Source organism: Staurois parvus, unplaced genomic scaffold (genome assembly GCF_062004578.1).
Source record: "Staurois parvus isolate SC_StPar_1 unplaced genomic scaffold, SC_StPar_1.0 ptg000031l, whole genome shotgun sequence".
Lineage (NCBI taxonomy): Eukaryota > Metazoa > Chordata > Amphibia > Anura > Ranidae > Staurois > Staurois parvus.
This window is the reverse complement of record NW_028317827.1, coordinates 17808873-17834945: the sequence shown is the minus strand read 5'-3', so window position 1 is coordinate 17834945 and position 26073 is coordinate 17808873. Positions and strand designations below refer to the sequence as shown.

The following is a 26073-nucleotide window of genomic DNA, read 5'->3' as shown; positions in this document are numbered from 1 at the left end:
TGGAGATCATTGACAAGATCCTCACGTGTAGTTCTGGGATGATTCCTAACTGTTCTCATGATCATTGACACTCCACGAGGTGAGATCTTGCATGGTGCACCAGACCTAGGGAGACTGACAGTTGTTTTGTGTTTCTTCCATTTGCGAATGATTGTAGCAACTGTTGTCACCTTCTCACAAATCTGCTTGGCGATTGTTTGTTATCCCAGTTCAGCCTTGTGTAGGTCTACAATCTTGTCCTCGCATCCTTGGACAGCTCTTTGTTCTTTGCCATGGTGGAGAGTTTGGAATCTGATTGATTGCTCCTGTGGACAGGTGTCTTTTATATAGGTAACAAAATGAGATTAGCAGCATTTCCTTTAAGAGACTGCTTCTAATCTCAGCTTGTTACCTGTATGAAAGACACCTGGTAGCCACAAATCCTGCTGAATGATAGGGGATCAAATACTAATTTCCCTCATGAACATGCAAATCAGTGCATCATTTGTTAGACATGCATCTACTGAATTTTATGTTGCTATTCTTTCTCTCGGTGTTACAATACACCTACCATTCGATTTTTAGCCCGATCATTTCATTGTGAGTGGGCAAACATTCAAAATCAGCAGGGGATCAAATACTTATTTCCTTCACTGTATATTTGCGTGGAAAGCTTTTGTTGCTGGGGGGGTTCTGTTGCTGCTGGTTGGGGATCTATTTTTGCTAGGGGATCTTATGTTTCTGGGGGGATCATTTTTTGCTGAGAGAGATCTGCTGTTGAGGGAGGGGGTTATCGACGCCAGGAGATCTGTTGTTGCTGCTGGGGGTTATTGTTGTTGCCGTGAATCTATTGTTGTTGGGGAAATCTATTGTTGGCTGAAGAGGATCTATTTCACTGCTTTTCTTGTTATTATTAACAGATTCCATACAAATGACTTGGCACTATAAAATGTTACTTGATTCTGTATTCTCTAAAAGGGGCGGTGTGGGAGGTGGGTAAGGGGTGGAACCATGGGACGGTGCTCGGAGGTGGGTAAGGGGTGGAACCATGGGACAGTGCTCGGAGGTGGGTAGGGGGCGGAGACGAAGATGACTCAGAAGGATGGAGTTCCTGCACCTATTGTCTGAGAAAAAAAGGTGCGGTCCTGTGTGTTATTGCACTGCAAAATAAAAATGATTGTGTAACTGAACACATCACATAGATCCGTCTGGAAATTGTGTTGGGAGTTATTTTTTTATTATTTTAGATAAAGAAGAAGGCGACAAGAAGAGCAAACGTGAGAGACAACAAGGAGAACACATGCCAAGCAGACACCAGAAAGGTAGGCCTAGAATGGCCAGAGAGGTTGGTTAAAGCTGATACCAAGAGGTTGGTTCTGGATTTCCACATGGCAGCTTCTAGCCCTGTAGCCAGAGCTCTGCTGCCTCCCTGGACATCCCTCAACCCAAAGTGCCATGTCTCTCTGATCAGTAAAGAGCCACAGTCTATTGGGGGACTTACCCTGGGTATAGCCGGTTGGTAGGTGCTCTTCAGACCTCTGCCAGTTGGGAACACAGATACCGAGTTACAGCAGTGAACATGTTTACTAATCGCTACCTTTGCACTCTCCAGATCTCCACTCCATCTGCATTCACCTTCCTCACCACAGGCTGTGTATTCAGTTCTTGCAGAGGAGAGGTATAGGGAGCAAGTCGAAAGAAAAAGAAAGCTAACCCAAGCCAAACCAAACCATTCAACGTTCCTGTAATAGTTGAGGGAAGAAGACAATCCCATTGTTAGGGTGCTCCCTGGCAGGTCACACAGGTTTAACCCAAAGTGCAGAATCTAAGTGGCAGATGGTCTTCACCAGAGTTCCTGATGGTGGAGACAGGAAGGAAACCTTACTGATCCCTATTTACCTAGCTGCAAACTGAAATCAGATCACGTTCCTGAGGATCACCTCACCAAAGATGGTGGCTGGATTGAAAAGGCTACAGTGTGGAGACTGCTAACAATGCTGCAAATAAGGGAGTAGTCAGGTCCTGGCAGGGATTCTGCAAGTACCATTGGAAGCTCTAGTTAGGATGAAGTGAGCATCACTGGAAGGTAGGGATTCTGGTAGTTCTGGTAGGGATTCTGTGAGTGTGATTAGAAGGTAGGGATTCTGGAAGTCCTGGCAGGCATTCTGCAAGTACCATTGGAAGTTCTTTTAGGAATACTGTAAGTATCATTGGAAGTTCTGGTATGGAATCTAAAGGCACCATTAGAAGGTAAGGATTCTGGAAGTATCACTGTAAGTTCTGGTAGGGATGCTGCAAGTACCATTGGAAGGTAGGGATTCTGTACGTATCACTGGAAGTTCTGGTAGGGATGATGCAAGTACTATTGGAAGGTAGGGATTCTGTACGTATCATTGGAAGATCTGGTAGGGATGCTGCAAACACCCTTGGAAGGTAGGGATTCTGGAAGTTCTACTAGGGATCCTGCAAGTACCATTGGAAGGTAGGAATTCTGGAAGTATCATTGGAAGCTCTGATAGGGATCCTGCGAATACCATTGGAGGGTAGGGATTCTGGAAGTTCTGGTAGAGATCCTGCAAGAACCACTGGAAGGTAGGGATTCTGGAAATTCTGGTAGGGATCGTGGCAGTTCCATTGGAAGGTAGGGATTCTGGAATTCCTGGCAAAGATTCTGCAAGCATCACTGGAAGATCTAATAAGGATTCTGGGAGTACCATTGGAAGTTCTAGTAAGGATGTGCAAACACCCTTGGAAGGTAGGGACTCTTGAAGTTCTTCTAAGGATCCTATGAGTACCATTGGAAGGTAGGAATTCTGGAAGTTTTGCTAGGGATGCTGCAAGTACCACTGAAAGGTAAGGAAACTGGAAGTATCATTGAAAGTTCTGGTAGTGATCCTGCGAGTACCATTGTAAGGTAAGGATTCTGGAAGTTTTGGTAGGGATCGTGCCAGTACCATTGGAAGGTAGGGATTCTGGAAGTTCTGCTAGGGATGCTGCAAACACCCTTGGAAGGTAGAGGTTCTTGAAGTTCTGGTAGTGATCCTGTGAGTACTATTGGAAGGCAAGGATTCTGGAAGTTCTGCTAGGGATGCTGCAAGTACCATAGGAAAGTAGGAATTAATGAAGTCTTGGCGGGGATTCAGAAAGTACCACTGGATGTACTGTTAGGGATGCTGTAAGTATCATTGGAAGTTCTGGTATGGAATCTGCAAGCACTATTAGAAGGTAGGTATTTTGGAAGTTCTGATAGGGTTATTTCGAGTACCATTGGAAGGCAGGGATTCTGGAATTTCTGGTAGGGATCCTGCGAGTATCATTAGAAGGTTGGGATTCTGTAATTATAATTGGATGTTCTGGTAGGGATCCTGCGAATACCATTGGAAGGTAGGGATTCTGGAAGTTCTGGTAGAGATCCTACGAGAACCACTGCAAGGTAGGGATTCTGGAAGTTCTGGTTGGAATTGTGCCAGTACCATTGGAAGGCAGGGATCCTGGAAGTTTTAGTAGGGATGCTGCAAGTACCATTGGAAGATAGGGATTCTGGAAGTCCTAGCAGGGATTCTGCAAGCACCACTGGAAGTTCTAGTAAGGATTCTGGAAGTACCACTGGAAGTTCTGGTAGGGATGCTGTAAACACCCTTGAAAGGTAGGGATTCTGGAAGTTCTGCTAGGGATCCTGTGAGTACCATTGGAAGGTAGGGATTCTGGAAGTATCATTGGAAGTTCTGGTAATGATCCTGTGAGTACCATTGGAAGGTAGGGATTCTATTCTGGAAGTTCTGGTAGAGATCCTGCAAGAACCACTGCAAGGTAGGGACTCTGGAAGTTCTGGCAGGGATCGTGCCAGTACCATTGGAAGGTAGGAATTCTGGAAGTTCTGGTAGGGATGCTGCAAGTACCATTGGAAGGTAGGGATTCTGGAAGACTTGGCAGGAATTCTTCAAGCACCACTGGAAGTTCTAGTAAGAATTCTGGGAGTACCATTGGAAGTTCAAGTAGGGATGCTGTAAACACCCTTGAAGGGTAGGGATTCTGGAAGTTCTGCTAGGGATCCTGTGAGTACCACTTTAAGGTAGGGATTCTGGAAGTATCATTGGAAGTTCTGGTAATGATCCTGTGAGTACCATTGGAAGGTAGGGATTCTGGAAGTTCTGGTAGGGATCGTGCCAATACCATTGGAAGGTAGGGATTCTGGAAGTTCTGGTATGGATGCTGCAAGTACCATTGGAAGGTAGGGATTCTGGAAGTCCTGGTAGGGATTCTGCAAGCACCACTGGAAGTTTTAGTAAGCGTTCTGGGAGTACCATTGGAAGATCTGGTAGCGATGCTGTAAACACTCTTGAAAGATAGGGATTCTGGAAGTTCTGCTAGGGATCCTGTGAGTACCATTGGAAGGTAGGGATTGTGGAAGTATCATTGGAAATTCTGGTAATGATCCTGTAAGTTCCATTGGAAGGTAGGGATTCTGGAAGTTCTGGTAGGGATGCAGCAAGTACCATTGGAAGGTAGGGATTCTGGAAGTTCTAGTAGGGATGCTGCAAGTACCATTGGAAGGTAGGAATTCTGGAAGTCCTGGCAGGGATTCTGCAAGCACCACTGGAAGTTCTAGTAGTGATTTTGGAAGTATCATTGGAAGTTCTGTTAATGATCCTGTGAGTACCATTGGAAGGTAGGGACTCTGGATGTTCTGGTAGGGATCGTGCCAGTACCTTTGGTAGGTAGGGATTCTAGAAATTCTGGTAGGGATTGTACCAGTACCATTGGAAGGTAGGGATTCTGGAAGTTCTGGTAAGGATGCTGCAAGTACCATTGGAAGGTAGGGATTCTGGAAGTTCTGGTAGGGATGCTGCAAGTACCATTGGAAGGTAGGGATTCTGGAAGAAGGTGAAGGTCCACTTTAAGCTTCCAAAAACCCTGGCCACGAGGGGGTTAAGCGACTACTGGCATTTATTTAAGTACAATTTGGAGGATATTTCTAAAACAACAACTATGACATTCACCAAACATTCACTGCAGGTGAATCTTCTCCAGTGATTCCTCACCACTGAATGTTTGGGGAGTGTCACACTCACTGCCTTATAAATATGTCATAATGAATACAGAACGTCATTGGTCGGTGTCTTTTATATCTGCCCAAAGTTCCTTTTTAAGGTAACGTAAGAATACTTTGTGACTTTGGCGTGGCTGCAGCATTTGCTACGTAGATTTACCAGTTCATCGACCGGTTTCGCTTGTTGCTTTGGAAGTAAATTCCTGGAATGGAGAGAATAGAATTGATCATTACTTTCTTTTCTTCTAAAGAAAAAATCCAGGATGAAGCTTTCGGAATTGTTCGCCAGCCTGGAGCTGGCAGGGAGACCACAAAGTCACAGAATGGAGGAGGGGAAAGAAAGATCCATCGCACGGACCAGCGACTCTGATAATAAAATGCTTACGGTAAAGTCTTCCCAAGATCGCTGCTGGAGTTCATATCCTCATATCCCCCTCTTCCTGCTGCCTTCTGGGATGCCCACATCCCACTTCCCAGGATCCCGGAAAGCAGTTTTATAGGACCTGTAGCACATGTGTCCCTGCGTGTGGGTTTCCCGCACATACGTGCCAATTATTAAGGTCCACATACTGGGGTAGGGTACTCATGCGTGGGAGCGCCCCCCCCAACAGGTCCCGGCCAATGATTCATGGACCTGCTGCTTGGCTGTGTCCAATCACAGCCCAGAGCTCTGTGTTGACAAACAACACAGGGCTCTGTACAGAGGGAACAATCTGTTTCTTCGCCCCTGCCTAAACAGAGAGATATTTAAGATATAAATATGTAATATTATTTATTTATTTCAGGTACTTGTAAAGCGCCGTCAATTTAAACAGTGCTTTACATATTTATTGTACATTCACATCAGTCCCTAACCCTCAAGGGGTGTACAATCTAAGGTCCCTAACTTACATTCATACATACACATACTAGGGCCAATTTAGACAGGATTAAATTAACCTACCAGCATGTCTTTGGAGTGTGGGAGGAAACCGGAGTTCCCGGAGGAAACCCACGCAGGCATAGGGAGAACATGCAAACTTCAGGCAGGTGGTGCCGTGGCTCGGATTTGAACCAACGACCCTAGTATTGCCAGGCGAAAGTGCTAACCATTTAGCCACTGTGCTGCCCATATATAATATATAGATTTAATAGCCCCACACCGTACATGATGACATCAAGGCTCTGCTCAGACCTGAGCTTTGAGGAGAAGAGGGCAATGCTAGAGCCTGCTGGAGCACAAAGTCAGGTAAGTAACCCCCTCCAGACATAAGCAGCATTTAATCCTTGCAGTGTTTGTGGGGGTCTCCATTGCAAGAGTTTTTTTCAGTTGTCCAGAGCACCCAGAGTTGGCCTTTAAATAGTATTTTTAATCAGAATCACAAAGAGCTTTATGTGTTGCTCATAGCAACCAACCATATTATGCCGACTACTTTCTAATTAGCATTCACAAATGTCTAGTGGTTAATGGTGTTCTTAAATAAGACCCTACATCTCATATTGCATCCCATATCTTCTGCTTGTTTAAGATGGGTGACGTCAGTCCGACCTTTAATGCTGCCAGTAATGAGGAAGACGACCTTATTGGTGACTTTTCTAAGGTAAGTCATAAATGATGGGATTATTCCAGTACACAGAATTTAATTAACCTTTTTTTTTAACAGAACTTAATATTTGTATAATTATTATCTCATTAAATCCCATTGGTGGTGGAGACCCATTGCCTACTGGAGGAACTGTATATTAGGAAAGGATCCATCTGTGGGCACTCTGATACACATGGTGGTGCAACACAACTGACCTTTATGGAGTTTTTGTTCCTTTGATGTGTTCAATGGATGAGAGGGCTCATTGTATGTGTGAGAAGGTCAGAATTAACCTGCTGATGTCCTTAGGATCAGCATGTGGGTGAACTAGGGCTGATTTTGATGATAGGTCTATGAGATATAATGTGGTAGCCCATTGTTCCACATTTTGTAAAGTCTGTTACTTGTCCAGCTTAGGTGGATTGCACCTTTTTTGAATACTAGGGTTCCTTCAGGTGGTGGTTATGGATTTTGTGAGCACTCAGGAACTGTTTTCCTTCTACATGGTGCCTACATAGTTACAGCACCAATATAACTTGCTAGAGCCATTGGCATGGGGCCAGTAGCTCCTTTCCTCTCATCTTTCCTGGTAAGTCACTCCCTGAATACCAGTAATGTTTTTAGCTCTCTAAAAGGGGCCCTCCAACCACCATTCCAAAGGGGTTCTTCTTCCGCTGACCACCAAAGCAACAGGGCACTTCTCCACTGACCACATTTCTTTACTGACTAACAATATACTATAAAAATTGCTAATCATACTAATGCACTTTGAATTGGAGATAAAATTTAACTCATGGTTCTCCAAGACCTACTAATTATTTAAAGGCTTCCTCCTTGGTAAAAAAAATATAAAAAAGCTTGAGAAAGGTGCTCTATGGTCTTCTGCTATGTGCTGCATGGTACAGGGTCTCACATCTATACCACATGAGGTACAAAAGATGTGCAGCCACTTGTTAACACATACTCAAAGCAAACACTTTCTTTTAAAAAAAGGATTCTTAGTTCTCATATATCGCAATAAATGTTCAAGCAGGCCAACTGCGTCCAAGTGATCCGTCTGGCCAACAGCATCAAAGTGATCCCTCTCTGGCCAACTGTGTCCAAGTGATCCCTCTCTGGCCAAATGTGTCCAAATGATCCCTCTCTGGCCAATTGTGTTCAAATTATCCCTCTCTGGCCAATTGTGTCCAAATGATCCCTCTCTGGCCAATTGTGTCCAAATGATCCCTCTCTGGCCAATTATGTTCAAATGATCCCTCTCTGGCCAATTGTGACCAAATGATCCCTCACTGGCCAATTGTGTCCAAATGATCCCTCTCTGACCAGTTGTGTCCAAATGATCCCTCTCTGGCCAACTGTGTCCAAATGATCCCTCTCTGGCCAACTGTGTCCAAATGATCCCTCTCTGGCCAACTGTGTCCAAATGATCCCTCTCTGGCCAACTGTGTCCAAATGATCCCTCTCTGGCCAACTGTGTCCAAATGATCCCTCTCTGGCCAACTGTGTCCAAATGATCCCTCTCTGGCCAACTGTGTCCAAATGATCCCTCTCTGGCCAACTGTGTCCAATTGATCCCTCTCTGGCCAACTGTGTCCAATTGATCCCTCTCTGGCCAACTGTGTCCAATTGATCCCTCTCTGGCCAACTGTGTTCAAGTGATCTCTCTCTGGCCAACTGCCTCAAAGTGATCTCTCTCTGGCCAACGGCCTCAAAGTGATCTGTTTCTGGCCAACTACATCAAAGTGATCCCTCTCTGGCCAACTACGTCAAAGCAAGCCCCCTCTCGCCAACAGCATCAAAGTGATCCCTCTCTGGCCAACTACCTCAAAGTGATCCCTCTCTGGCCAACTGTGTCCAAGCGATCCTTCTCTGGCCAACTGCTTCAAAGTAATCCCTCTCTGGCCAGCTGCCTCAAAGTGATCTTTCTCTGGCCAGTTGCCTCAAAGTGATCCTTCTCTGGCCAGCTGCCTCAAAGTGATCCTTCTCTGGCCAACTTCCTCAAAATGATCCCTCTCTGGCCAACTGCCTCAAAGTGATCCCTCTCTGGTCAACTGTGTCAAAGTGATTCCTCCCTGACCAGTCGCTTTGATGCAGTTGGTACCTACCTACTGTACCTTTAGAATTTGGAGCTAATGGAAGGATTATACAGGCTGATAAGTATGTAAATGTGTTTTTAAATGTTTTTATGGAAAGCACTATGGACATGGGTTTTTTTTTTTGCTCCTTTTTGAGTAAAATATTAAGCACATCAAAAGGTAATCTCTGTAAAGAAATCTTGGAGGTGGATTTCAAACCCCTGAAAGGGTAAAAGTGTGTATTTACCTGCTTATCCAAGAGGTCCAACAAAGGAGGTGAGCAACACCCCGGGTAGTTTTGAACACATAAGGTGTTTACATTAGAGAGCAAGAATGTTGGAGGGATTGGATTATATGCTCCATATGATGGAATGTTGGAAGCACAGAAGACGGATTTAAATGGTCTTTTGTTTGTTCAATGTGGAGTATAATCCTGTGGTATAGGATTTGTACTTTGCATGAAATACACACATTAAGCACAGAGCGCTTTATATATTTTTATGTATTTTTGTACTGAAGAGATATTATGTTCAAGGTTATTTAATTCAACTAGATGGAGAGAATTAATAGTGCTGCGCTCACAAGGTTGCATTTACTTTATAATTGTTTCTCTCAATAATTTTGTTATAGCACGTCCTGTTTAGGGGTGACAACACTGCCTTACCTGACCTCCCTCAGGGACAGTGTTGTCACCCTCTTCAGAGCAATCTTGTCCTGAACTCCAATAGTTGGAGCAGATACAAACAGCCCTATGGGAAATGTAGTCTGAGGGAGGCAAGATGATGAACTTCTCAAACTTTAGACCAGAAGTTAAGGACTGCTGCTCTGGGACTTTTCCATAGCCCCCCCCCCCTAAAAAAAAACAACACAATATTTTGAGCATTATTTTATCAATCTACAATGGAAAACAGGGGCATAGTTCCACTTTAGATAACTCTTTACCATGGCCCTAGATAACAGTTTTGCTTTTATTGTCTACAGCGGTATTGCTTACCAGTGGAATGTGGCAAACACCAGGACCTGAGATATATCACATGTGATACAGTAAGTAATTCTTCATGTAATGCATACACGAGTCGAATTCCGAACTAATTTTCTTTAGAAAATCGGGAATTTTGTACGTTTTGTAATCTGATGGCGGCACCATTGATTTCGAAATTCAACCAACCAAACCTTCAATTTCTCATGTTGCTAATCTTCGTGGTCAAGAACATTCTTTTCTTTCCAGGTAACAGCTTTATACAGTTGCAAGAAAAAGTATGTGAACCCCTTGGGATTACGTGGAGTTTTGCATGAATTGGGCATAAAATGTGCTCTGAACGTCATCTAAGTCACAACAATAGAAGAACACAGTCTGCTGAACATAATGCTACACAAACATTAGATGTTGCCATGGTTTAATTGCACATAACATGTAAACATTCACAGTGCAGGGAGGAAAAAGTATGTGAGGCCCTAGCTTAATGACTTCTCCCAGAGCTAATTGGAGCCAGGAGTGAGCCAACCTTGACTCCAATCATGATATTGGATGTGTTGCTGACAGCTGTCCTGCCCTTAAAAAACACACACCTGTTTTGGGTTTACTGGTTTCAAGAAGCACTGTCTGATGTGAATCATGCCTCGCAGAAAAGAGCTCTCAGAAGACCTACGATCAAGAATTGTTGACTTGCATGAAGCTGGAAAGGGTTACAAAAGTATCTCCAAAAGCCTTGATGTTCATGTGTCCACGGTAAGACAAACTGTCTACAAATGGAGAAAGTTTAGCACTGTTGCTACTCTCCCTAGGCGTGGTCCTCCTGTAAAAATGACTGCAAGAGCACAGCGCAGAACGCTGCATGAGGTAAAGAAGAATCCCAGAGTGTCAGCTAAAGACCTACAGAAATCTCTGGCACATGCTAACATTTTTGTTGACACATCTACAATAAGGAAAACATTAAACAAGAACGGAGTACATGGGAGGACACCACGGAGGAAGCCATTGCTGTCCAAAAAGAATATTGCAGCATGTTTGAAGTTTGCAAAAAGAGCACCTGGATGTTCCACAGCACTACTGGCAAAATATACTGTGGACAGATGAAACCAAGATTGAGTTGTTTGGGAAGAACACACAACACTATGTGTGGAGAAAAAAAGGCACAGCACACCAACATCAAAACCTCATCCCCACTGTAAAACATGGCGGAGGGAGCATCATGGTTTGGGGCTGCTTTGCTGCCTCAGGGCCTGGACGGATTGTTGTCATTGATGGGAAAATAAATTCCAGAGTTTATCAAGACATTTTGCAGGAAAACGTACAGTCCACCAACTGAAGCTCCGCAGAGGATGGGTGATGCAACAGGACAATGACCCAAAGCATACAAGTAATTCAACAAAACAATGGCTGCAACAGCACAGAATACGCCTTCTGGAGTGGCCCAGTCAGAGTCCTGACCTCAACCCGATTGAAATGCTGTGGCATGACCTTAAGAGAGCGATTCACACCAGACATCCCAAGAATATTGCTACACTGAAACAGTTTTGTGAAGAGGAGTGGTCCAAAATTACTCCAGATCGTTGTGCAGGTCTGATCTGCAACTACAGGAAACGTTTGGTTGAGGTTATTGCTGCCAAAAGAGGGTCAACCAGTTATTAAGTCCAAAGGTTCACATACTTTTTCCTCCGTGCACTGTGAATGTTTACATGTTATGTGCAATTAAACCATGTCAACATCTAATGTTTGTGTAGTATTATGTTCAGCAGACTGTGTTCTTCTATTGTTGTGACTTAGATGACGTTCAGAGCGCATTTTATGCCCAATTCATGCAAAACTCCACATAATCCCAAGGGGTTCACATACTTTTTCTTGCAACTGTATTTCTTGCACGATTCTCCCACCATTGATTTGAAATTAGTTCGCTTTGCAATAAAATTTCCAACGTGCCAGATCACTCAAATTCAATGGGCACACGAAAATCGGCAGTTTCTGTGACCCCATTAATGGTGAGCAATTTGAACGAAAATTCTTAGAAAAGATTTTCGAAAGAAAGTTCTTTTGGAATTCGACCCGTATGTGGCTGGCTTTAGTGTAAGTAAAGCTGGCCATACACTATACAATTTTCTTACAGTTTTTTGCCCAATTTCCTTTAGATTTACCTTCCACTATGTAGTGCAAGGGCCTGCCTAATTAGATACAATTGAAAGTGTTGTTTAGGTTTGACCTCATATTATATGGTTTTTGGTAAATCTAAAGCAAAAATCTCAGGAAAATTGTATAATGTATGGCCAGCCTGATTGCTGTTTTTTTATTTATCCAAGAAATGACTGCCTACCATAATGTCTCCAAACTCATTGCACTCCTGCAAACTGTCAGTGGTGTTCTCTACAACAATACCGCCTCTCCCCTTATTGTATAGAAGGTCTACCCCCTCTTCCTGTTTCTGATTGGGGTCAAGGCCAGCAGGGGGGCCCACGCAGCTGGGTGAATCGGATGTGGGCAGGAAGATGATCGGCAAGGCAGGGGGGCAATTACTGGAACCGATCCCCTGTATGGATCTCTCTGCAGCAGCTGAAAGCTGTCTTTTTCTCCCATCCTCTCCTTCCGGCTGGCTTTCAGCTGCTGCATAGAAAGCCATACAGGGCAGGGGGGTAATTACTGGAACCGATCCCCTGTACGGCTCTCTCTGCAGCAGCTGAAAGCTGATGACTTCTCCCATCCTCTCCTTACAGCTGGCTTTCAGCTGCTGCATAGAGAGCCATACAGGTCAGGGGGGCAATTACTGGAACTGATCCCCTGTATGGATCTCTCTGCAGCAGCTGAAAGCTGGCTTGTTCTCCCATCCTCTCCTTCCTCCTTCCGGCTGGCTTTCTGCTGCTGCATAGAGAGCCAAACAGGGCAGGGGGGGCAATTACTGGAACCGATTTCCTGTATGGCTCTCTCTGCAGCAGCTGAAAGCAGGCTTCTTCTCTCCTCCCTCCCACTGGCTTTCAGCTGCTGCATAGAGAGCCATACAGGGCAGAGTGGAAATTACTGGAACCGATCCCCTGTATGGCTCTCTCTGCAGCAGCTGAAAGCTGGATTTTTCTCCCATCCTCTCCTTCCAGCTGGTTTTCAGCTGTTGCATAGAAAGCCATACAGGGGTCAGTTCCTCCTAATTGCCCCACCACCCTCCCTCCCGCACCCATTACCCTCCCTGTACACAATATGTTTCCCCTTGCTGCCCAGGCCCCCCTGTGTGCCCCCAATCCCCGCAAGTCTGCCGGCTTCCCTCCTCTCCTTCCTATCTGTAGCTGCAGACACACAGTAGGGGATCCTTCAGCATGGAGAAAGTGGGAAGGGTCTGGTAAATATGTCACATTTTCCAGCCCTTTTCCTTCCTTAATAAATACAATGAGTGATCGGCACTGATGGGGAAAGGACCCTGTCAGGTTTGTTGTATGGGGCCCCATGGTTTCTAACAGCAGCCCTGGGTGCCACCCAGGGATGTCGTATCAGACTACAATAGTAAGTTTAGTTGCACACCCACCAGCACAGAGTACAGCGTCGTCCCAACTCTGGCATGCATATACACTTCATCTAGGGCCAAGGTAGTGGTGGTGGTGGTGGGGACAGAGTGGCACATGCCCTGGGCACAGTGATCTAATATGGAGTGAGGCCATTCTGGGTGCTTCTCCTGTACCTTACTGACAGGAGTGAGTGATACTTCTGGCAGAAGTCGGGGGCCTGACAGCTGCTGGAAGGAGGATTCTGCTCTTTCCTCCCTCCAACTTGGGCAGGAGAGCAGTACTAAGACTAAGAGCATGCCTTAGTCTCATTGCATCATCGCTGGGGAGTGAGAGCAGACTGGCCTTCACAACACAACAAGAAGGAAGCACTGGCCTAGCGCATTACCAAAATAACAATTTATTGAAAAGCATTAAAAGTAATATATTCACAAATGCATGACAGGCAATAACATATAACAAATGGGATGCAGACAAGACTTACAGTACTCAACCAGTGGTATGGGAAGCCCTCATAGCATTCTACGGTTTATGCCTTTCGAGGGTCCAGCCCTCTTCTTCAGAGTCAAAGAAAGTATGGATGATTTTACAATGACTTTATATCATACTGAGCTATTAGCCCAAGAGTCTAGTCCCTCCATTCTCCTAGGAGAGGGAAGGGAAAAGGGGTGGAAGATTTAAAAAAAAACAAAAAACGAATGGCACGCTAGCAGCCCCACCAATACGGTACAAGTCATACCTTTGCCACACACGTCCACCATGAGGTCAAATAAATTAGACAGCCAGATGTCTCGATTGATCTGTCGCCTCTTGTGCCTTCTGCAAAATAGAAGGAAATAGAAGAGTTACAATAGATCGGGATTAGGAGGACCTTGCTCATGGAGCTTACAATCCAAAAAAAAAAAAAAAGGAGGTTGAAGTGATACAAAAATGGTAAAAACTGTGGGGAATGTGCATGCTGATATGGTGAAAGCACAATTTTTAGAGGAAAGAGGGATAGGCTTTCCTGAAGAGATGAGTTTTCAGAGATCGCCTAAAGACAGAGTAGGAGATAACCGAACAGATTGGGGTAGGGAGCTCCAGTGGATAGGAGAGGCTCTGGAGAAGTCCTGGTGGCGAGGAACTGATGAGTGAGCTAAAGAACAGGAGGAATTGGGAGGAGCAGAGAGGATAATTTGGGTGATATTTCGAGATGAAGTTGAGTGATATAGCTGAGGGCAGAGTTATTATTATTATTATTATACAGTATTTATATAGCGCCAACAGTTCGCTCAGCACTGTACATTACAATGGGGGACAATACATGAGACAGTACAATAACAATACAGTGCGATACACGAGGGGTTGGAGGGCCCTGCTCCTTGGAACTTACAATCTAGGAGGGAGGGGATAGTGGTACGGGAGGAAAAGCTGTGGGGGATGGAGTGGTAGGAAGAGTGGAGGAGATCGGCAGTTAGCAGAGGGTGGGGTAGGCTTCACTGAAGAGGTGGGTTTTTAGGGTGCGCCTAAGGAGAGTGGGTGATAGTCTGATGGATTGGGGTAGGGAGTTCCAGAGGATGGGTAATGCCCTGGAGAAGTCCTGGAGGCGGGCATGGGAGGAGGATATCAGGGAACTAGAGAGAAGGAGGTCTTGTGAGGAGCAGAGAGTGCATTTTTGGTGGTATTTGAATATTAGGTCGGTGATGTAGTTTGGGGCAGAATTATGGACAGCTTTGTACGTCAGTGTTAGCAGTTTGAATTTGATCTGTTTGGGCAATCAGAAGCCAGTGGAGGGATTGTCAGAGGGGGGTGGCGGAAACGGAGAGGTTGGTAAGATGGATGAGTCTGGCCGTCGTATTCAGGATCGACTGAAGTGGGGATAGCCTGTTGTGAGGCAGGCCAGTGAGGAGGGAGTTGCAGTAATCGAGTCGTGATATGATGAGCAAGTGGATGAGCTGCTTAGTAGTGTCTGGGGTCAGGAATGGGCGTATTTTGGAGATGTTGCGGAGGTGGAGTCTGCATGAGTTTGTCAGCGATTGGACTTGGGGTTGGAAGGATAGATTGGAGTCTAATATGACACCAAGTACTCTGGCTTGTGGGGTGGGCTTGATGGTGGCATGGTTGGACGTGATGGAGAAGTCAGTGGGGGGGAGTGTGTGGGCTGGGGGAAAGATTAGGAGCTCAGTTTTGGAGAGGTTCAGTTTAAGGAAGTGGAGCGACATCCAATCTGATATGTCGTTCAGTAGGCTGGTGATTCGGGCGAAGACTGAAGGGGTGAGACGAGGGATCGAGAGATAGATTTGCGTGTCGTCGGCATAGAGTTGGCAGTTGAAGCCGTGAGAGTGTATCAGTTGGCCAAGGGAGGAGGTGTAGATGGAGAAGAGAAGGGGCCCGAGGACAGAGCCTTGAGGGACCCCAACAGAGAGGGGGAGTGGTAGTGTTATAGGTAACGCTGAAGGAGCGTTGTGATAGGTAGGATGAGAGCATGGAGAGAGCGGAGTCTCTGAGGCCAAGGGAGTGTAGTTTCTTGAGGAGGAGGGGGTAGTCGACTGTGTTGAACGCCACAGAGAGGTCAAGGAGTAGGAGCACTGAGTAGTGGCCATTAGCTTTGGCGGTTAGCAGGTTGTTTGTGAGTTTGAGTAAGGCAGTTTCGGTGGAGTGTAGGGGACGGAAGCCAGACTGTAGGGGGTCGAGGAGGTTGTTGTCATTAAGGTTGGAGCTTAGGCGAGTATAGACTAAACGCTCAAGGAGTTTGGATGTAAATGGCAGCAGGGAGATGGGTCTAAGGTTGTTCGGGTCGGTGGGGTCCAGGGAGGGTTTTTTAAGTATGGGAGTGATCTGTGCATGCTTCAGAGGGGAGGGGAACGCGCCAGAAGAGAGGGAGAGATTAACGATGTGGGTGAGGGAGCGTAGGATGGAGGAGGAGGGAGATCGTAGGAGTTGTGAGGAGACAGGGTCGAGGGGGTAGGTGGTGAAGCGGGCTTCAGAGAAGACCTTGGTGACCTCCTCAGTGGTGGTGGGGTCAAAGGAGTGGAGTGTTGAGGGGGCTACTGTGTGAGGGATGTTCGATGGGGTTAGATGGATGTTAGAAGGGGTTAGATGGATGTTAGAAGGGGTGGAGGTCTGAACAGTGGTGAGGCCAAGGGGGAGGGGTGTTGAGGGGGTTGCTGTGTGAGAGGAGGTAGGTGGGGTGGAAGTCTGAGCAGCAGTGATGTCCCTGGGAATAGTGTCAATCTTATTTTTGAAGTGATTGGCAATCTTGAGGGCGGTGAGTGAGGTACTGGGTGGAGGTGGAGGCGGAGAGAGTAGAGAGTTGAAAGTGGAGAAGAGCCGGCGGGGATTGGAGGAGAGGATATTGATGAGGGTCAGAGTTGTGGATGGCTTTGCATATTGTGGTTGTTATTTGGAATTTTATACATTGGGCTAATGGAAGCAAGTGGAGAGATTGGCAGAGAGGGGTAGAGGCCAGTGAAGGGATTGGCAGAGAGGGGTAGAGGCCAGTGAAGGGATTGGCAGAGAGGAGTGTAGGCCAGTGGAGGGATTGGCAGAGAGGGGTGGAGGCCAGTGGAGGGATTGGCAGAGACATGTGGAGGCCAGTGGATGGATTGGCAGAGAAGGGTGGTGGCCAGTGGAGGGATTGGTAGAGAGTGGTGGTGGCCAGTGGAGGGATTGGCAGAGAGGGCTGGAGGCCAGTGGAGGGATTGGCAGAGAGGGCTGGAGGCCAGTGGAGGGATTGGCAGAGAGGGGTGGAGGCTAGTAGATGGATTGGCAGAGAGGGGTGGTGGCCAGTGAAGGGATTGGTAGAGAGAGGTGGAGACCAGTGGAGGGATTGGCAGAGAGGGGTGAAGTTCATATGACTGTCCGAGGTGCATAGAGGGAAGCTCTGTATTAGTTGACCCCAAAGGAATGTCACCACCAGGAATCTACCACTGAGGTGGTGGGGTTGGCATTCTTTGAACAATAATTCTCCAATCAGCTACAGTCCGGCTCTGATGGTTTTTAGCCCAATAAAAACACACTCAGAAGGTTCTACATGGGACATCCAACTCGCATGGTCAACCCTATAGCCAAGAGTGTGCATTCCAACACTGGCTGCTGCCCCCCAACATGGCAGTGGAATGTTAATGGATATATTGTGAATTTTGTTACTACAACCCAACAATTTAACCCTCTGAAAACCCGACAACTTTCCAGTGATGTTAAAACCCACCTAGCAGGGAGAAGATCTATTTCAGAGACTTTTTGGTCAACCTTTAAGGACATCCTCGCTAAACAAAAGTAGAAATCGAACTACTGTCCCTTGTTCCTGCCCATCAGTCCACCATTACTTGTGAGACGTTGGTCTGAAGGGTGCAGTAGGGTTTTGACGTCATGGAGTTGAATAGCTATCGATGAAATGGGTGCTCTGCGATCTTTAATCCAAATTCCGTGTCACAATTATCTTCCTGCAGCTAGCGCACCTCCTGGAAGGAAGACACAAGGACACGGTGGAGAAGTACTATGTGGTGGACTGTCGCTATCCCTATGAGTACGCTGGGGGGCATATCAAGGTGTGTTATCTCTACCACAAATGTGGAAACTTTAACAATAATCCCGAGCATGGAGATTTTACACACAGATACATTGTTCCAGCTTGGACCAACGTAACTATGTATATGCAGTACCATAGCTGGATGATGCCCCAGGAAGCTGGAAACACGCCTGGCTTACTGAATACAGGAGGTTGGCAGCTTGCATTCAAAGGATGCTTTGCATTTTCTGTATACATGAAAAGCATTCTCTGATTGGATGAGGCAGAGAGGCAGGGCAGTGACACACTCTTCGCCTCATCCAGTCAGCAAAAGCATTCTCTGAATGGTACCAGTACCAAGCGCCTGACCTCCTGTGTTCACAAAGCACCAGGCCGGCTGCTTAGCATGGGGCCCAGCAGCAAGTGGAGGTCACAGTAGTAGCGGTGTAGTAACAGTGTCTACTTTAGTGGCTTCCAGCTATATACTGGACCAGGCTGGACCAATGGAAATTTGTATAATGTCCATTTAACCACTTCCAGTCCGGACACTTTCACCCCCTTCCAGTCCGGACACTTTCACCCCCTTCCAGTCCGGATACTTTCACCCCCTTCTCGCCCAGGCCAATTTTCAGCTTTCAGCGCTATCACACTTTGAATGACAATTGCTCAGTCATGCAACACTGTACCCATATGAGTTTTTTAGCATTTTTTTGAGACAGATAAAACTTTATTTTGGTGGTATTTATTCACCACTAGGATTTTTATTTATTTTTTGCTCTATAAATGAAAAAGTCCAAACATTTTGAAAAAAAGTGTTTTTCTTATAACATTTTGCAAATAAATAATCTTTCTTCATAAATCTTGGCCAAAATGTAATCATTTATCTTTTTAGTAAAAAAAAAAAAAAAATAACCCAAATTAGTTTATAACCAAAAATTATAATTTTTATAAAAAAATTTTTACATTTATTATTATTTATGTATTTTTTTACATGCTGTCGCCCTAGCAGTACAGTGTCACCATATTGACACTGTACTACTTGTGGGGGGTTATGAAGATTTTTTTTTTTTTTTACACTGATTGCTTTTACACCCATAAAGGCTGTAAAAGCAATCATTTATCCTTCTCTCTGGCTCCTGCAGCCATTGAGAAATACTGTGAGAGCTGTGATTGGTCACATTTTGTCACATGGTACAAGGCTGTTGTAACTAGCCCTGTACCATGTGACCTCTGTGATCATTCACAGATTTCACACGTAGTAAGCAATGATGTCAGAAGTGATATCTTGCTTACTACTCTGCATGTGACTGATTGGCCAATCTGTGATCACATGATCGGGACCTCACACAGAGGTCCCGTACAACGATCGGTGTTCCACTGTGTCCGGAGGACACACGGGCACCGGATCGCGGTGCTGCGTGCTCCCAGGGAGTGCGCACAAGCAGGGGGTGGGGAGGTCGTTTATAAATGGCCACCCGCCCCTGCACTGCCACCGTCCGGCCCTTTATATACATGGGCCGGACGGGAAGTGGTTAAAGGCCACCCACTCACCCGCCCACAATGTACTGTGGACGGGCTGCCCATACAGGCACAATGAAGTACCTGTATGTAGCTGGCCTCCTCCAGGTACAGGGCGTGCGAGCGCGCTCCCACCCACAGACTCCCGCTGTCATTGTACACAGCGGGAGTTTGTTCGAAGGGTGTCGAATTGCAGCGCAGAGTCCTGTGTTGACAATCAACACAGGGCCCTGTACAGAGGGAACGATCTCTTTGTTTCTTCTTCCTGCTTTGGAAGGAACAAAAATATTTAATAAAAAGCAGCACATAATACACATATTACACTAGTTAGGTACACACTTAACTCCTTGTTTTTACAGCGTTTTGGCTGCGCTTTTTGGGCGTTTTTATAGGACACGTGACTTAGGCTACTTTCACACTGATCCGCCACAAAAACAAAGCAAAAACACATAGGGGTTTTTACCGCGCTGAGCGTTTTCAAAAGACACGTGAATTAAAAACTGCACCATAAACGCTTCTCAGAGGCGTTTTTGAGGCACCTTTCAGACGTTTTTTCAGGTGCTTTTTAAGCGTTTTCCATTGATTTCAATGGGAAGAGGCATTTTTGGGGCATTTTTTTAACTTACTAAACATGCCCCAAAGATGCTGCAAGCAGGAGTTTTTAGTCTACTTTCACACCGATCCACCGCAAAAACGCATAGGCGTTTTTACCGCACTTTTGCCGCGCTTTCTGAGCGTTTCTAAAGGATACGTGACTTAAAAACTGCACCAAAAATGCTTCTCAGAGGCGCTTTTCAGGTGTTTTCCATTGATTTCAATGGGAGGAGGCATTTTTGGAGTGTTTTTTTTTTAAGACTCACTGATCCGCAACACAACAAGAACATAAAGGCGTTTTTGCCACGCTTTTGCCACACTTTGAGTGTTTTTAACGGATACGTGACTTAAAAACTGAACCAAAAATGCTTCTCAGAGGTGTTTTTGAGGCACTTTTCAGGAGCTTTTCATTGATTTCACTGGGAAGAGACATTTTTGGGGCATTTTTTTTAAACTCACCAAACATGCCCCAAAGATGCTGCAAGCAGTTTTTACACCACTCCACAAGCGCAACGCCTCAGTGTGAACATACATAGATATACATTCACATACACAAGAAAGCATTTTTATTTTAGCTTTTCAGGTGCTTTTTTAATGCAAAAATGCTTCAAAAACTCTTCAGTGTGAAAGCAGCTTAACCCTACTCTCACATTGATACACCACAAAAACAAACAGCCGTGTTTTCTGAGCATTTTTAAAGGACATGTGACTTAAAAACTGCATCAAAAACGCTTCCAAGAGGCATTTTTGAGGCTCTATTCAAGCATTTTTCAGCTGTTTTCCGTTGATTTCTAACACTCCAAAGATGCTGCAATCAGGAGTTTTTACACCGCACCACAAGCGTAATGCTTTCGTGTGAACACATACATAGATATACATTCACATACACAAAGAAGCGTTTTTCTTGAGCTTTTCAGGTGCTTTTTTAACGCAAAAACGCTTCAAAAAGCCCTAAGGGCTGGTTCACACTGCATGCGTTTCAGTTGCTTTTTTTCTGCATCCAAAACGCGCAGAAAGTCGGTGATATGGTTGTCAATGTCATCGTTCACATCAGCGTTTGCAGTTTCAGTGCGTTCCGGTTGCAGAAAAAAAAGTAGAACAGGCTGCATTTTTTCTGCACAGAACTGTACTGGAACGCGGTAAAACGCATCACAAACGCACTGGAATGCACCAAAAACGCACCGGAGTGCACATGTCCCTATTTAAATTGAAGAAAAAGAGACAAGGAAAAAATTAACCGGAATGCATAAAAAAAGCGTCAAAAAACTCGCCAAAAACGCATCTGGACTGCAATTCTATAGTGTGAACCGGCCCTAAAACGTTTCCACAAACCAATCAATATACACTTATTGGGATTTTTTTTTTTACCAAAAACAAGCAGAATACATTTTGGCCTAAATTTATTTTTAAAAAAAGTGATTTTTTTTTTATTTTTATTTGATAGATGTTATAGAAGAAAGTACAAAATATTTTATTTTCAAATTTTTTCGGTCTTTTTTGTTTACATAATAAATAAAAACCTCTAGCGGTGATCAAATACCAGCAAAAGAAAGCTCTATTAGTGTGAAAAAATGATATAAATTCCATGTGTGTACAGTGTTGCATGACCGAGCAGAGCCGCATAGGAAACAGGTTATGGCCAGGTTATGAAGGAGTAAAACCTTTTTCGGGAGCTAAAGAGGTTAATAAAAAAAGAGTAAAAATACTATTTAAGAGGATTCTGTAACATGTCATGTTACCAATGCATGTTAATGTACATACATGGTGGGAGGCATATAAATCATCTAGATTTCTTTTGGGTACAGCGTTGCATGACCGCGCAATTACACGGTACAGCATAACCTAGCTATGACTAGGATTAGAATATGAATTACCCACAAAGCAACAACCTACCAACCAGGACCCTAGGGGCATGTGACGCCAGGATTTTCCTTTGCCCTGCAGTTACTTCTCTCCCCGGTCTATGAGAACATAAATGTAGCTCAAATAGACCTGCAATACATTCTAAATGATCTCAAAAGCACTCTGCATTTACCCCTGCAAGTGCATACAATTGGCAGCGTTGGATTCACTGAGCTCCCGAGGGCACCAAGCCAGGCCGATTCATGCCAGGCCATTATCTTGCAGTAAAAACGCACACAAAAAAATAGGACACGCAGCATTCTTGGGCATCTACACGAATTGAAGTGGAACTACACGGCATCTGAGCACCGCAAACAAAAAAGCGCTTTTGAACTCATTTTTAATATTCAAAGCACACTCCCCCATCCATCCGTGTCTCCGTGCTTTATTTTGCTGAGAAATCGCTTTGAACAACCCCCCGCCCAGCATTTCTGGCCACAGCCATCTTGAGTAAGGGCTCCTCCCCTCCTGAAGACTCCTGGGATGTATGACATCATTTGCCTAGGCCAGAAACCAGGAAGTAACTGAAGAAATGTTTTTTTAAAAAAAGAGCTTTAAACAAGTAAAAATGATATACTTTCTTATAAATTTACTAATGCTAATAGTCAACACCGGCTATTTATAATCCTTATGCTATTAGCATTTACTTCCTGGAATCCATCTGCCCTTAGCTCAGGAACGCAGACAGGAGGATGACCTTAGTTGCAAAAAACCCTCCTGAAGACTGCTGGGATATTATTATTATTATTATACAGTATTTATAAAGCTCCAATAGTTCGCTCAGCGCTGTACATTACAAAGGGGGACAGAACATGTGACAGAACAATACCAATACAATACAATGCAAAACATGAGGGGATTGAGGGCCCTGCTCTTTCGAGTTTACAATCTAGGAGGGAGGGGATGGTGGCACAGGAGGAGATAGCTGTGGGGGATGGAGTGGTAGGAACAGTGGAGGAGGTCGGCAAGTTAGCAGGGGGTGGGGTGGGATATATGACATAATTTCCCTGAGCCAGAAACCAGGAAGTAACTGAAGAAATGTTAAAAAAAAAAAAAGCTTTAAACAAGTAAATATGATATACTTTCCTACCTATTTACTAATACTAATAGCATAAGGATTACAAATAGTCAGTGTTGACTATTAGCATTTACTTCCTGGAATCCATCTGCCCTTAGCTCAGGCATGCAGGCAGGAGGATGACCTTAGTAGAAAAAAAAACCCTCCTCCCTTCCTGAAGACTCCTGAGATGTGTGACATCATTTCCCTAGGCCAGAAACCAGGAAGTAACTGAAGGAATGTTAAAAAACAAAACAAAACAAAAAAGCTTTAAACAAGTAAATATGAGGAAGACAAATGGTCGGTGCTGATTGACAGAGTGAAGGACCATAGAAATAAATGGCACGTCACAAAAACACCAGTGTCATTGAGTTTTGTGCATTCTAAATGCATCTGTGCCATGCAAAAACCGTATTCTGAATGATGCTGCCTTTTGTCTAATACAAACGCAAGAAAACGCTGCATTTAACCCCTCCAGACGATTCCCCCCTTCCTGACCAGACCATTCTCTGCGATACGGCGCTGCGTCACTTTAACTGACAATTGCGCGGTCATTTTTAATTGCTTGCGCTATAAACAAAAAAAGATCGACAATTTTGAAAAAAAAATAATAATATTTTTGACTTTTTGCTGTAAACCCATCACCCTCCTGAAGATTTCCCGCCCTTCCTGACCAGACCATTTTCTGTGATACGGCGCTGTGTTAATTTCACTGACAATTGCGCGGTCATGCAACGCTACACCCAAATGAAATTGACATCCTTTTTTTCCCACAAACAGAGCTTTCTTTCAGTGGTATTTGATCGCCTGTGCGGTTTTTATTTTGTGTGCTATATAATTTTGAAACAAAAAACATTGTTAATTTTTTTGCTATAAAATACGTCCAATAAAAAAATTTGAAAAATCAAATTTCATTATAAATTTCGGCCAAAATGTATTCTGTTCCGTGTCTTTGCTAAAAAGAGGGGGGGGGGGCTGCTGCGTATAGAAGGTTTTTTTACCTTAATGCATAGTATTTAAAACAACACCTACAACCTTTACAACCACCTGACATTAGAAGCTGATTGGTTACCATGCTCAGCTGTACCAGATTCCGACTGCACCAGTTTTAGTAAGGCCCCATTCACATGGACGTTCCAATTGGGTCCGCCTGCCCATTTTTCAGGCAGACCCGATCAGAACCTCCATTCTCCTCTATGGATGTTGGAAAATTGGATCCCCCATCCGTCCCTACTTTGAGGATCGAATTAGATTTCGGCGGGTGTAAATGAACATCCCACTGACATCAGCACAGTGGCTAAATGGTTAGCACTTCCTCCTGGCAGTACTAGGGTCGTTAGTTTAAATCCCAACCACGGCACCACCTGCCTGGAGTTTGCATGTTCTCCCTGTGCGGGTTTCCTCCAGGTACTCCGGTTTCCTCCCACACTCCAAAGACATGCTGGTAGGTTAATGGGATCCTGTCTAAATTGGCCCTAATATGTGTATGTATGAATGTAAGTTAGGGACCTTAGATTGTACACCCCTTGAGGGTTAGGGACTGATGTGAATGTACAATATATATATGCGAAGCGCTGCTTAAATTGACGGTGCTATATAAGTACCTGAAATAAACAAAAAATAAATAAAATCCAATTTGATCTGCAAAAAAGGGATGGATGGGGGATCCAATTTCCCTTACATCCATAGAGGAGAATGGAGGTTCCGATAGGGTCTGCCTGAAAAATGGGCAGGCGGGCCCAATTGGAACGTCCATATGAATGGGGCCTTACTAAAACTGGTGCACTCGGAATCTAGTGCAGCTCAGCATGGTAACCAATCAGCTTCTAATATCAGGTGGTTGTATGTTTTTTTTTTTTTTTTTATTGAAATACTATGCATCCATTTTATCTGGTCAGATGGAAACGGGACAGGTGGTCCGTTTTCATCCGACCGCCCATTGAGGAGAGCGAGCCGCTCTGTGTGGGCTGTGCAGCAGCGGAGAGGACACAGAGCTGTCATCCACTTGCTCAGAGGGGATAAGCGGAGAGATTCCCCACTGAGCAATTGGATCCACTAATCTAGTCCACCCCGTATGAAAGGACCCTAAGGCTACTTTCACACTGATCCGCCGCAAAAACGCATAGGCGTTTTTTACCGCCCTGAGCTTTTTTTTTAAAGGGCACGTGACTTATAAACTGCACCAAAATGTTTCGCATTTTTGAGGCGATTTTCAGGTATTTTTGAGACGTTTTTCAGGAATTTTCCACGGATTTCAATGGGAAGAGGCGTTTTTGGGGCATTTTTTTTTAACTCCCCAAAGATGCTGCAAGCAGGAGTTTTTACACCGCACCGCAAGCGCAACGCCTCAGTGTGGAAACATACATAGATCTACATTCACATACACAGGGAAGCGTTTTTCTTGAGCTTTTCAGGCACTTTTTTTACCGCAAAAACACTTCAAAAACTCCTCAGTTTGAAAGCAGCCTAAAGCTCCATTCACACGTGTGTGCGACTTTGGAAAGACACTTGTACATATTCGCCAGCCCACCACTGATCTCCAAATAGGGTCCACAGAGGGTTTTATTGCAAAGAGGATCACATCACAGAAGAAAGGGTAACGTTGCAGAGCCACGCAGGACCCCTCCATCAGGCATGTGAAGAAGGGGTCCTGAGCGACTCTGATGTGTTGCCCTTTCTTCTGTGAAGTGATCTTTGCAATAAAACCCTCTGTGGACCCTATTTGGAGGTCCGTGCCGGGCTGGCGAATATGTATAGTTGCCTATGATGTTTCCAATCCCAGCTGGTAGTCTCTACAGCGCCCGCTATTGATGAGCTGTACTTCCCGGAATGTGTGCGATGGGAATACAGACAAGTTTGGATGTAGCAAGTCGCACCCAATTCTTTTCAACGGCACCCCTTCGGATCCATGAAACTTAAAGCGATCCTAAAGGTACTTTTTTTTTTTGGAAAATAACAAACATGTCTATACTTACAGTGTGCAGTGGTTTTCCTCTTCTCAAGTCCCCTCCGCAGGCTCTCCTGGCCCCCCCTGTCTCTCAGGTGCCCCCATAGCAAGCAGCTTGCTATGGGGGCACCCGCTGCTCCATGTGTCCATTCATACACGGAGCCGTAGCTTGGTTCCACCTCCTCTCTCCTTATTGACTGGCTGGCTGTGATTGACAGGCAATGGCTCCTTCTTGCTGTCTCAGCCAATAAGGAGGCAGAGATCCGGGACAGGCGAGGCTGTCATTCACATTCCTGGATTGTGATGAGGCTCAGGTAAGTATTGAGGGGGCTGGGGGAGCTGCTGTACAGAGGAGGTTTTTTACCTTCAGGCTCAACGCACTCGGAGCGTTTTGATAACACTGGTAACGTTAGCTGTG

At 45.0% G+C, this 26073-nt stretch overlaps 1 protein-coding gene across 1 annotated transcript in view; it reads left to right on the top strand.

The window, feature by feature from the left end:
• The window catches only part of LOC149470834 (uncharacterized), a 63595-nt gene that overhangs the window by 22092 nt on the left and 15430 nt on the right, over nt 1-26073 (top strand). The window contains exons 5-9 of the mRNA XM_089660431.1: nt 1227-1301; nt 5281-5415; nt 6538-6609; nt 9651-9713; nt 17579-17677. Coding sequence (XP_089516557.1) covers nt 1227-1301; nt 5281-5415; nt 6538-6609; nt 9651-9713; nt 17579-17677 — 444 coding nt within the window. The remainder of the gene's footprint in view (nt 1-1226; nt 1302-5280; nt 5416-6537; nt 6610-9650; nt 9714-17578; nt 17678-26073) is intronic.